This window comes from Aythya marila (assembly GCF_965140915.1).
Source record: "Aythya marila genome assembly, chromosome: 7".
Classification (NCBI taxonomy): Eukaryota; Metazoa; Chordata; class Aves; order Anseriformes; family Anatidae; genus Aythya; species Aythya marila.
The window spans coordinates 31,884,750-31,897,845 of record NC_139048.1 but is presented as its reverse complement, the minus strand read 5'-3'; the positions used below and the strand labels follow the sequence as shown (position 1 = coordinate 31,897,845).

Genomic DNA, 13,096 nt, shown 5'->3' with positions numbered 1-13,096 from the left:
TCAGCTGCTAACTACTTAATTGATTTTAATAAATAAAGCCTCTTAGCTGTGTGGACTGTGAAATTCAAACTGGTAGGTGTCATTCTTTGACCAGGCCAGAGAGACAATTATGCAGCAAACAATATTGCTGCCTTTATAAAATTTTGGTAAAATACGTCTTCTTCTAGTGGTATCTCCTTTATTTCAAGGTTTGTAGCTTTTTGCTGTTAAGTACTAATTCAAGGAACAGATACAAAAGCCATAACAACTGTGCTTGCATCAGTATTTTTTCTTCATTCTAAAAATTCGGCAGATGAACATAAAACTTTTTCAAGCAGTTGTCTTCTAGGTTTTAAACTTCAAAATACCTCTTGCAATTGTGGAGGAGTCTTTGGCCAAGGTCCATTGCAGCTGTGAATTAACTGTTTTTGTTTCCTTTTTTTCCTCTTTCTGATTATGTCTAATTGTCTACAACTGAATTAAACCCTTGCCCTGAGCACCTCCTGGATGTTAAAGCAGTAGGCTGAGAGTGGTATTAGATAGTCAGGAGTAGTAATATTCCTCTTGTCTTCAGAATTCTGTAGTGATATGGAGCCTAACAATGGGATGAACAAATACCACTGTAACTGCTAACATTCATTTTTAAATGGGACTTTTATCTCCTTTGTAAATTATTTATTATTCATCAAGTATTTTATAAAAAAATGATATTATCAAATATAATTTTTAGTCAGTCTGTATGGAGAAACCAAGGCATTCAGTTGATAAGGCAATTGTCTCAGTCATTTCTCATTTAGGTCAGTGGAGGATTCTGGAAGATATGAGAGTGCCACTAAGTATTCCAGAAATACTGGAAAAAAATTGCTTTTTCAAGTCATTTGATGTTACTGTTCATTGTTCTGGTGGCTCTCAGAAAACAATATTATGTGCTACATATGAAATTTCTCCTGAAGTAATGTCTTCAACCTATTTGGCCAGCTGCCTTGACCTATTTCAATTTTAGAGGAAATAGCAGAAATACAGCCTTAGCTAATGTGTTAATCCTATTAGATAATTGCAACAAAATTGCAGGAGATATATGCAATTTATATATATATATATACATATATATATATATATATATATATATACACATATATACATATATGTGTGTATATATATATATATATATACACATATATATATACAATAAGGAGATAATATACCGTGTTTATGGTACGTATAAAGCTCACGTTTTTACAGGGAGGAGGAATTGCATGAGAGGAAAATGGGACTCTGCTCTGACAGACGGAAACTAGGGTTTCCTCCTATCTCTCCGTATTCCTGCATGAAGGATTCTGTGCTCACATTTGTGTTTGATGATGTGTGGAGTGAAGTCCTAGGCTGCATGGAAGAGTTAATCCGCAGACACTGGGAAGGATCAGCCTCTGGTAAGGATCACAGTTAAACTGACGATAGAAAAGGGGATTTCAGTTACTCAGTTTTGCAAGGATTTAACGGGAGAAAGATGCATTTGGGAAGCAGCTCTTCAGGGTAAAAAAGGTTGTTCACTTTGCTAGCAGTGTGAGACATGCTATCAGAAGATCTCACAGAGTTTTGTGTTTAAGAGGACTCCTCTTTAAAACAAAAAAAAGATTTACAGTACTGTGCACAGTACAACAGCAATAGTTTGTATTGACAGGGATTCTCTTTGGGTTTGCACAGATGATGAGAAAAACATCATAACAGTAGAAACAATCCGACCAGGTTCTGGAAGCCCTTTGCAGTTTGATCCTCCGCCAGTGTCGTTGCCTCGCGTGCCACAAACTAAAATGCCCTCAGGGACATCAAATCTGGTAAGTATTTTAAGTATTTTTAGCCAGCCAGTTTGCATATAGATGAATCAATACAATACTACCTTGAGCAAAGATGCAAGTATGGCAGGGGACTGTTCAGATATACAACTAGTTTGGATTTTGCATGGATGCTGACTGTCCTTCCTAACCACTTAAGTTCTGCTACTCCTCAATTGCAAATTTGAATTCCTATTTTTCTCTTTAAAACTTAGTATTTTATATACATATTGGACTACCATGTGGTGACTGCTCATTAATGATGCGGTTGTTTCTACATCTAACAGAGTTCGAACTAAACTGTGAGATATAAGATTGTGTGAGAGCCCATTCTCACTAGCTTATTCATTGTTAATTGATGAAGGAATAAAGAACAAATCCCCGCAAAGTTGTAAGACGGTTGTTTATTTTCCCCCCAGACACTGAATTTGACTGTGTGTGGTCTGCTTTAGATTATATGCTCCCAGAGTGGTGAGCACCAAAGCATTATCTCTGTTCATTCCATTTTAATTCAACTCTTTCCTTTTTACTTCTTGTTTATTTCTTCCCTGTGTCTTCCTCCCATTTCTGTTACTGTACATGTAGTGCCCCAAAACCAGATGTGGCCGTAAAACCAAAAAGAGAAGAAAACCACAAGTACGTATGCTGGAGCGATGGAAGCTCTGCTATTTTCTGTGTGCTATTGCTATGGTGGGTGGAATTTGATGTTTTTCCAGATCAGTCTGTATTCCAGGAGAGGAGTTTCCAGTTCTGTTCTTGACATAAAATAAATGTCAAAATATATTGAAAAAAATAGTTTTGTAAAACTCCTGATTATAACCATTGTTGGAAGACTGTGTCATGAAAATGAGAGGCTCAGCTGGAAAATATTAAATATGACAGCATGGTATGATACATTTGCTAAGCACTACAATTTGTAGGAAAAATGTAATACTAAGATGCCCATCCTAGATGGCAGAAATAAAACAACTGAGTATTTATCTCAGTGTCCTGAAAGAAATGGGTTTCTTTCCTTCAAAATGATTAGCAAACTGTATAAATATGGGCGTATGTCATTACCAAACAGTAATTCATTACTGTTCATTCAAACAATATGTATATATATAATTTTTTTAATTTTCCAGGTAAATCTCTCTCAAAGCTCAAGTAGCGGCTCTCAACGTAATCTAAATGGCTTGATAGTGATCCATGGGATCCAGTTACAGCAAAGGAATCTGCCTATAATGGAGAAAACACTGTAAGAGCTATAGATTTAGTCTGTTGTTAAGTAGAGCACTCCCACAGAGAGAGGGATTCAACCCAAAAGAGCATGAGATCATTTTCTATACCAGAGAAAGTAATTCTCAATTATTTTCTTTTTGCTAGTGTACTTGTCCTATATGAAATGGTATACTTCTGGTAGAGATTTTCTCTATAATTGCTACTGATTTATCTCTTTAGTGAACAGCTGCAGCACTGACATCCCAAAAAGAGATGAAGCTCAGAATGATCTGTTCGTTTCCTAGAGGTGGAATTCCATTAGATCTAGGCTATGGGTGTGAAAACTCTTGCAATGTTTCTTAGTATAGAAGCTATAATTAGTCATAGAATATATATGACAACTTCAATCAAAAAAGATCATAATTCAGTTTTTTAAAAAAGTGTATTTATATGTAATAGGCTTTTTTTTCTTCTTTTCCACTCCCTATCTATTTGGGCCATAAATTTTATATGGTTATGTGACAAAAACAACAGCACATCATCTGTGTCCACATGTAACATCGGTAATGTCACATGCGGATGAGTACGGTGGAAGCAGGGTCATATTAACACTCACTTTTGTTTCTCTGTTTCTTTTGTTAGGGACCTGGATGACAAACGACCAGGCTCCACTTCCATCCTCCCAAACAGAACGTGGCCAAATCGTCCCCCTCTGGAGCTCAGTACATCATCTCTGTCAAGGTCCGCGAGAAGGCAGAACCCACCACCACGTACCCTGCATCCCATCAACATGAGCAACTCTCGTACTGGGACCCCGCGATCTGTGGACGATGTCTTCAGGGGAACTCGAATGTATGTTTCAAAACCAGTTTCTCTCAGCAAATTACCACGTTTAGAGAACCCAGCTTATTTAAAGAATATTCAGTTAAAGGGAAAGAATGTGAATTCCTTGATTTAATACAAACAAGAAATGTCTAGAATATATCCATTTTGTTTGGTATAAATGATCTTGACTGCATTTAGTTAATCACAGGGATTATATACTCTTAAATAAATATATATGTGTATATGAGCAGCTCCTGTTTTCTAGGGTAGGTGTTCATCTTCAGTTGCTGGGCTGAAATTAGCATTAAGCAATACTTAGCCCTAAAGGTTATTAAAAAAGAGCAGATAATAATGCCACCTCTGGGAATGGGCAGTCACGATTCTGCCATTGCACAGCAGCTGCCCAAGAGAACACCTTTCTATATACACCTTCATCCTGCAGTACAGCCACACAGCATGCCTGTTTGAACTGCAGACGATGAGCATTTTTACTACCAACTTGCTTTTATATATCCCCATCACCATGATTGTGATAGTTTCTGCTCGGCATTGATTTTCAGACTCGCTTTGCCTATCAGCTTAATATTAAACAGCCTACAAACTATAAGTTGTTGTTAATAAATTAGATTTCTGCCAAACTTTACCCACTGAACTCCTTTTTTAAAATCTAGTCTCCAGTAGTCAGCCCTAACACGAGCATCTCACCGCAAAACTCTGCATGCATTGCTCTTAGTTGCAACATTTTTAGCTTAAACAAAGCCAAACAAGCTGTCAATATTTTATGTTTCGCGATGTCAAACATAGAAGCTTTGCTTTTCTTTTTCTTACTGGTGCGTTTCAGTCTGACTGCATACGAGCAGCTGACCTCACCCTCCCCGCTGCCACTGAGCCGAAATAATCTCCTACCACCCATCAGTACCACGGACATGGCAGAGCGCGTGGGCACCGCAGGATCCCAGAGGCAAACGGTAATAGGCATAACTATTTAATTTTACTATTGGACACTCTGAAATTGTAGTTACTGCTGATCCAGTTACCAAACCCCAGAGTTCCAGTTCGTTCGTTGTCTCGTGACAGCAGCTGTAATACATGCACTAAAATCCTGCATCAGATTTGGCCAGCATCATCCTCCAGAGGTGAATGCAGTAACCAATAAATGCCACAATTTTCTTCCCATAAGTAGGAGTAGGATAACTGACTTGGAAAATTAACTTCAGTTCCTAGGGTACTTAATTTAAATGCACTGCTGCAATATGAAGTCATCGTAACTTTATCATCCTTCAATGCAGAAATCTCGGGGGAACTCCAGTCGAGCTCAGAGTGTAACGACCCATGAAGATAACCACCAGCAGCTACACGAGAGGCTTTTCTTACCTGATCATTTCTCCAGGCCTAAAACAACCAACGTGTTCTTGGTAAAGCATGGCAAATGATACCAAATCACCCTTGTTTACTGAACCAGGTGCTTTGACACTTAACAGAGATAAACGTTATTTGAGAACCAAATATCACAGGTGACTGGTGCCATCAAGTTTGTCATGGGGTTAGAAACCCACAGGTTAGCAAAAACATCATTGTTTGGAACTTAGAAGAGAGAGAGTCATTTTTGGGGGGGGCATGGGTCCTACTGTACTGCTCCCAGCCAGCTCCTAACTACACCTATATGCAGCTGGTGGTGCTACTTTCTTCTTGAAGTATCTTAAAGACATTTGAGATGTTTCTGCAATAAGCTAAGCCTTACATTAGGTATAACGTTCAATCTATCACCTGTACTGATACCCTAGCATCATCTTTGAAAGCTTTGTAAGAATGGTGGGGGTAAAAGAGGATGCTTTCAAGCTTTATTACATAGACTTCAGGAAGTGCTTTCTACAGCTACACTCACAGATAAGAGTACAAAAGGACTTTTTATCTAAGCTTCCAAAGCTAAAATTTTAACAGCAGCTTTTAAATAGCTGATGGTTTAGTTTCTGCATAAAACTTCAACATCCTTGACTTTAGTTACAAATGTTCAAACCTTCTAAAAATCTGCTTTGAAGGACAACAGTTTTTAGAAGTAGTAAGAGTCCCGCCTGAATGCTTGAGTGGTCATTCTAAGTGTTAGAAAACTGTATTTTCTACCCCTGAATTTGATTTAACCTTCCTTAAACATGTAAAAGCTCTACTTAAACCTTTAGAACATCTTGCAAATCAGGTATCTCAGGAAATAAGTACATTCAAGTAGTTTTCAGTTGTATTATATTATTGATGTTTGCGGGTTTTTTCATGCAAGCGTAAGTAACTTGACCTGTCTTTACAGCCGGACCCCCAGCGTCGCCGTTCTTGCACTGTTATCGATCACAGTAATCAATCTTGGCCAAGCAGAGGATCAACAGATTCAGGTATGCCCATCAGTTATGGCATTTAATGAAATTCAGCAAGAGGTGGGCTTTTTGCATGGGCGCCCGTTTCCTACATTGAGGAAGTTTTTCAAAGTTCAATTTTGCATTTTAACTTTTTGTTACACAAGTTAGCCCTCGTGCCCTAGAACAGCTTTTTGGAATGCCATCATTGTGTTGAGGGTAACGGGGTGAGAGCTACAAAGTCAGGTCTCACCTCCGCAGAGTGGGGCATGAGATGCATTTCTGAAAAATAGTTTGTCAACGAGAGTTCTACTGGAGGTCTCAGATAAGAACAGCACGCTAAAAAGGTAGCATTAAAGCTGCAAAAGTTAATGGAAGCTACAAGGGGTAAGGTAGCAAGCACAAAAGTGATTATTAGAGGATGGGAGGGGTCATTTAGCTTGATTAATAGCCAAATGGCCAACCACCACCAGTACAAGTGGTACAAGAGGCAGCCTGAGTTTAATAAAGGCACTAAACTGAAATAACTTGGTTTTAATCAAGGTAGGAGCGTTCACTATTAAAATGAGTATGTCCCCCCTCCCTGAATCAACATATTTAAATGCAAAATGAGTTTTATGATGGCTGCATTGGCAAAAAAAAAAAAAAAAAAATCACTAAAACTTTGTAGATTTGAATACTTCATAGAGATGAAGAAACGCAGCAGATCCCAGAAATGCAGCAATGATGAAAGCACAGACTTCGCCCTGTAGGAAGGACAGTCACATCTTCTAAAACTTACAATTTCCAGTTGATCATGTTGTTTGATATGCGATTACTTCCCTCTTAAGAAAGCCTCTCGCTAAAGGAAAGCAAAATACCTTGAAAGTTATTTGAATCTTTTTTGAAGCTACTGATTTACTGACGGATAGCTAGAATAAGAACCCAAAAAAAACATTTCATTTTAGCATTAAGATGATGAAGGAGCTGCATTTGGTACTTAGTTTTAATACCTTGTAGAAATCTTAAGGTTGTACATGATCTCTGTTTATCAGGTCTTCATCCGCATGGCTCTGTGAAAGCTCAAAGTCGAAGTGGATCAGTCACAAAAAACAAACATGGGTTCTAACGTGTCATGAAGAAGTATCCATCCATCCGTCCATCCATCTCCAGAAAGTCCCGAACCACCTCTCATTCTCAGCAACATCAGTGTTGTTTACAGAGAGTCTTCAAACACCCTTCTTAGGAATAATCTTATTTTTTATATAAATCTAAGAAGCAACTGCCAAAGATTAGAAGGGATATACTTGCACATTCCGTTTTCTACCACTAGGAAAAGCTGTACTCCAGTGGACAGTGAAGCGTAACTCCTAGAAAATCTAGCAGATACTCTAAATCATTACTGTTTTCCCATTATTTATTACTGTTTTGTGACTGGTTCATGTTGTTACAGGCAGGTACTGCAGGACCTGCTGATATGTCCATCAGCTCTACAAAAGATAAATCAGGCCTTCTCTAGCAGTAGTAATTTAAGTTCTTAAAGCAATGTTTAAAGCTGTATTTATATACTCGAAGCAATATTGTATTATCAAAAGCAAGCACTGCATGTGCTACTGCTTCTACGACTCAACTTAGACAAGTTATGAATTCTGTAGTACTTGGGGCAGACGCTAATGCTGTTGTGTAAAAATAAGGTAGCAAAACAGATGAAGAGAACTGACAGCTTTAGGGGTAGCATACCACCAAACCCTCCTGTGTTATATACTTATACCTCTTCCTCAGTGTCTGAAGAAGGTTTAAGGTGGGAAAAGGAATAGCTTTATGTAGGTCCAGACTGTATCCAAAGAAAGCATGCTGTCTTCCTGGCGAGGTGTTTTATGGTAAATCCACAGACACTAGGTCAGTCTCCTTTTCTAAAATAAACCTGCAGTTGTGTATTTCTGCACTCCGCCACAAAGCTCCACAGCCCACAGCTGCAACACTGTTTTTAGTAGACCTGCGCTGCACTGTGTGACAGACATGCTAGAGATACCAGCTCGTTGCCCTTGTGGCTCCAGGGAAAACAAAAACATGAAATGGAAACTTTTCAAAATAAATGAGTAGCTGAAGGTCTTACTCCCAAGCCAGACTACAAGAAAGTGTAAAGACAAGCTGAAGATAACCACTTGTGTATTTTAACAGCTAGGACAGTGCAAGAAAATGGTTGTTCCATTATAATCCCATTTAAAAGCACTTTTTCTACATTTCTTTATCATTAATATTTTCCAAATTACAATTCATAATGGAAAGAACTTGTCAGAATGCTTTCTGAAGTGGCTCCCCTAATTCTCCACCATAAGCTATGCAGTCCAGCAAGTATTAGTTGCACCTGGAGAACAGCTGATTGATAGTTTTTGATCCGGATTCACGTTCTTCAGTCCAGTTTGTTCAAGCATGCTCTGATCGAAAAGAAAGCAAAGCAGAAGTGTGCCAACGTAAATAGGATAACTCCTTCCTTTGCATTTCCAGAAGAAAAAAAAAAGCCTTGATCTTGATCTAGATCTCTTTAAATGGATGCTAGAAAGTAGCCTGCAGTCACTAACCCCTTTCAAAAGTTTCTCTAACTGTTGAGGCTATCAGAAAACTGTGTAGTGTAGAATTCAGTTATCTCAGCTGGAGATAAGCATCCTGTTTGTACCAGTGCCATTCCTCAGGGACTTGTTTTTCAGTAGCCCTAGTGTGTCGGTTACAAAAATACGTAAACTCGAACAGACTTCTAGTAATGTAGTATTTCATAGCTTAGGGGAGTCAGTAAGTTACAGAAGTGAAAGCAGTCTCTGGTAAGGTAACTTACCAGAGACTTGTCCTGCGCTGTTAGATACCTGTTTTGTGTAGCAAAAGCTGTGTTCAAGGCCTGTGTGCTAAGCAACACAGCAATCTACTCAACTCAGAACCAGAATAATGTTTAAAGCAGCTAAGTAAATGGGAACAGGGTTCCCCTTCTACCTCCAGCTTCCCAAGGGAGCTCTGTTAACTTGTTTCTGAATTCTGTCACTGAAGTGATGAGGACCTTCAACTCAGAAGTAAGTGTTCACCTTGTGGCTCTTCAGCCTTTAAGAAATGATCCACAAAATAAAGCCAGCTTTATTCCTTTGAGCTACAGCAGGCTGAAGAGAGTTATCCTTCAACTTCATACCCCTCCACGATACATAAAGTGGTTTAAAAAGAGCTGAAATAAAAACCCTTCAAAATATTTGCATGCGTTCCAGGAGTACTTCACTTCTGAAGTAACAGCTGGTGAAAAACACTGCACACAAAGCCAGGAGGCATTAGTAACTAACCACCACCATCGTACAGTGCCTGGGGTGTGATGCCATTGAAATAACACACGCACCTCCTAGTTTTGGAGCTCCTTGTCGTGGGACATCACAAACCCTAGAAATACACAGAACTGCCGTGTTCTGTCCTTTTAACTTTATTACATCAGCTCAGCGTGTTAGATGTTAGGAAAACTTCTGCAAAATCACTTACATACTTGTTGCAGCCTTATTTTCTTCTCAAGGTGTCTACTTACAGGCCACTGTCAACCACCAGCACAATTAACACTATAGCTGTAGATGCAGTAAAAGTGTACAGTATTCATTTGACTCAAAACCCTATGAAGAGTTAATGTAATCAGTTTGTTTTGAGCAATTACTTAGGAAACAGAGGGCTGGGGAAGCAAGATAGCACAAAATTCTGCAAAATCTTCATTTATTAAATCTGCAGTTTTCAAAAGGATTCTTACAAAATCCCTGGAGTATCTGAAAAACACCTGATGAGGTGAAGTGCAAAGACCTTTAAAAGCTTCGCAAGGTTTGTTAGAAAAGAAACGCGTAAACAAAAAGAGAAGGTTTCTAAGTCAGAAGCCACAGGAACTGTTGCTGAGGACCCTGAAGGTGCAGGATGACGTTGTTTTCCCATCAGCAGCACTAATGGCCCCCTAATGTTCAGAGGGAACACGCTTCAACGCGACTTTAATAAACAGACAGGCATCCCAACCGTCTCATCGCTTCCTTGCTGTAACAAAACTATCAGCCAAGAATCTGATCTTAACTAAAAAGCACCGAAGAATTTTAAACAGCAGCACCAGAATGCTTTGTCATTCACGATGCATTCTGCGCCCTACTTCCCAGTCACAGCAAGTTGGTGCACATGCTCTGAAACAGCAGTCCAGAAAACCTCTGAAATTCTCCCAAATCCACATGGTCCCATACAAGATAATACCTCGCATTTCAGCCTACATAGTCCTTTATTTATTCCCTTTCTTGGCTGCAGTCTTCTTTCCTCCCTTTTTAGGATTGTTCCCGTATTTTGCTTCCAGATGGGACAAGAAGTCATCCATTTCCTTTTTACGATCTTTATTTCTGCTCTGGGGGAGGGAAAAAAACACAAATGTTATATTACTGCTCAATACAGATTGTTCTAATGAAGTTAGATAGCTACAAAAACCCCTGGAACATACTAAGCAGGGAATACAGGCTACAGAAGGTGTACTTCTGTTAAGCAAAAGCCTATTGTATCCTTTGGGCTCTACACCTGACTTCTGCAAGTATCAAAACAGAGGTAAATAAGGCCATAAAAATACACAACTTAAGGCTAGGAAAGGCAAAGCAATTTCTAGTTTAAACCCCAAACTCAAATACAATTTGAGGAATGGTTACATGTCAAATCCTAGGAATCCCACTGGACATGAAGAAAGGCAAAACTGGAAACCAAACCAAAACCTGAACAGAATGTTTCTTTCCTCATTCCCCAAAACGTCAAAGCAGAACAGTAATACTGATCAACTTTTGAAACCTTGTGGAATCCCCCAGAAAGAAAAAAAAAGCATTAACACTCCCTGTCTAACCACCTAAAAGTTAAGTATTTTGATTGTGTATACAGTAAAGATGAGCACATTAAAATAACTTGGTTAATTTTTAAAAAGATGCAGATAATAAAATCTATACCGTCCTCTTGCCTATTAAATGAAGTATGTAGTTAGCATTAGGTCACATTTTAACCTCAGGAAGCTAAGAAGAGTTGCAAAGATCCAAATTGTAGAGATGCTCAGGGAAAACACAGATATAAGCCAGTACCACAAGTATCTTCAACAGATGCTAAAAGCCTTACTTGAATCAGCGCTTTCAGGTCATCTTCTCCATCACCAAGGCCCAGTTCTTGTTTACACTCTTCTGCCTCTCTTGCTTCTTTTTCTGCCTGAAGTAGCAAATTAGCTTTTAGGAAAGTATTTTGCATGTTATTTGAGTACTTAAAATAGTTGCTGAACACTTGATTCTGCATCTGTATACAAACAGCCACAAGTAAACACAGTTTCCAAGTGAGGCCACAGATCAAAGAGCCTGTTCTGGTTCCCCGCTTGGGTAGAGCAGCGCAGGTTTTCAGGTTTTTTTTTTGCTGTTGCACAGAGCTGAACACGATGACATCCCCATCCCTGCCCCCCCTGTGCCCCTCTTTTTTTTGTCCTAGCAGCCATTACATGGTCTTTAAGTTGAAGGTTACTGTCACATGCACATAACATACTGTACAAAGTGTCAAAAAAAATAAAAATAATTAAAAAAAAAAACACACAGTAGGTTGGAGAAGAGGTTCATTTATCCAGAGTGTTATTTGACATTTGCCAATAGGCAAGCGTATTATATTTCTCCCATGCACTCACCTGAACTCCAGCAACTTGCAGCTATATAAACAAATGCAGGGACATGCTAAACTCCAATAGGCCATAGTGAAAAATGCTGAAATAGGAGGAGAAAGTAACAGGCAACAGCCTGTCACTACTCAAAAACCTTTCACAGCAATTTGATTGAATTAGTGGAAAGAGTATTTTTGGAGAGGAGTTGGGAAACACAGGTGACTTGTGGTGGAGGTCAAAGATGCTGAGCAAGATCTGTAACTCAGCAATCCTGTGGCAAACATTTCTCTTAAAAAAGATTTCATTTATTTTCACCGGGAGAATAAATACTTACCATATACGGTGTTTCCTTGTGATTGGTACTTACCCGCCTTTTCCTTGCCATGGCTTTCTGCTTAGGCTCTTTGATGAAAGCTTTGTAGGACGGGACTTCTTTGCAGTCGATGGCTTTTTCTATGATCTTCCTTATCCTCGGTTCATCCGTGTAGTCCACACACAGCACAGACTCCATTATTTTATCCATGTCACCCTCAAAATCCACGTACGCTGCCTTGATATCTGCTAGCTCCTGCTCCGAATCCTTGTAGGTCTTCTCAAAATCCTCGATATCTTTCACGCTGATCTGCAGGAGAGAGGGGGGGGCATTCAGGAGACCCGCGGCTCGGTGGGGAACAACACGCGAAACCCAAGCAGCAAAGCGGCGTTTTGGGTTAAATCGCGAGGGGTTTTATGCTGGGGGGGGGGGCGGGCAGCGCGCTGACCTTCTTGAAGAGCAGCCGCCAGTACTCCTGCCAGTCCCGCTCGGCCCGCAGCGCCTCGCCCTCCTCGTCCACCCGGCCCTGCTCGTCGTACAGGGCGCGCTGCTCCGCGTCGCTCAGCACGGCGTAGGCCTTGCCCAGGATCTGCGGGGACAGCCGGGCAGCCGGTCAGTCAGTCGGTCGGTCAGGCAGTCAGTCTGTCCGTCAGGCAGCAGCACACCGCCCCGCGCTCACCTGGAACCGCCGCGTCGCCTCCTCCTTGTCGTCGGGCGGGACGCGGTCGGGGTGGACGCGCAGCGAGGCGCGGTGGTAGCCCCGCCGGATCTCCTCGGGCGAGGCCCCGCGGCGGACGCCCAGGGCCCGGTACAGGTCGGCGGCGCCGAAGGCGGCCTCGCACTGCTCCAGCAGCCCCATCGCGCCGCCACCGCCGCCGCGCATGCGCCGGGCGGGAGGGCGGGAAGGCGGCGCTGAGGGGAAGGCGGGAAGCGGAGGGGGAGCGGCCGCGCTGAGGGGCGAGCTCCGAGCCCA

General features: G+C 40.8%; 2 protein-coding genes across 3 annotated transcripts in view; one reads left to right on the top strand and one right to left on the bottom strand.

Annotated features, from left to right (window-relative positions):
* FAM149B1 (family with sequence similarity 149 member B1) overlaps positions 1-7,346 on the top strand; it is a 12,451-nt gene extending 5,105 nt beyond the window's left edge. Inside the window, exons 7-15 of one of the 2 annotated variants that reach the window (XM_082764829.1) lie at positions 1,222-1,409; positions 1,684-1,814; positions 2,397-2,447; positions 2,936-3,048; positions 3,654-3,863; positions 4,678-4,804; positions 5,126-5,251; positions 6,136-6,217; positions 7,213-7,346. In XM_082764829.1, coding sequence (XP_082620955.1) covers positions 1,222-1,409; positions 1,684-1,814; positions 2,397-2,447; positions 2,936-3,048; positions 3,654-3,863; positions 4,678-4,804; positions 5,126-5,251; positions 6,136-6,217; positions 7,213-7,286 — 1,102 coding nt within the window. In that variant the 3' untranslated portion in view covers positions 7,287-7,346. The remainder of the gene's footprint in view (positions 1-1,221; positions 1,410-1,683; positions 1,815-2,396; positions 2,448-2,935; positions 3,049-3,653; positions 3,864-4,677; positions 4,805-5,125; positions 5,252-6,135; positions 6,218-7,212) is intronic. The other variant, XM_082764830.1, reaches the window with a different exon arrangement.
* On the bottom strand, positions 7,313-13,096 carry DNAJC9 (DnaJ heat shock protein family (Hsp40) member C9). Its single transcript, XM_082764831.1, has 5 exons — positions 12,803-13,096; positions 12,572-12,712; positions 12,178-12,432; positions 11,291-11,377; positions 7,313-10,547 (listed from the first exon to the last, which is right to left on the bottom strand). The coding sequence occupies exons 1-5, from the start codon at positions 13,004-13,006 to the stop codon at positions 10,428-10,430; spliced, it is 807 nt and encodes a 268-aa protein (XP_082620957.1). The 5' UTR covers positions 13,007-13,096; the 3' UTR covers positions 7,313-10,427.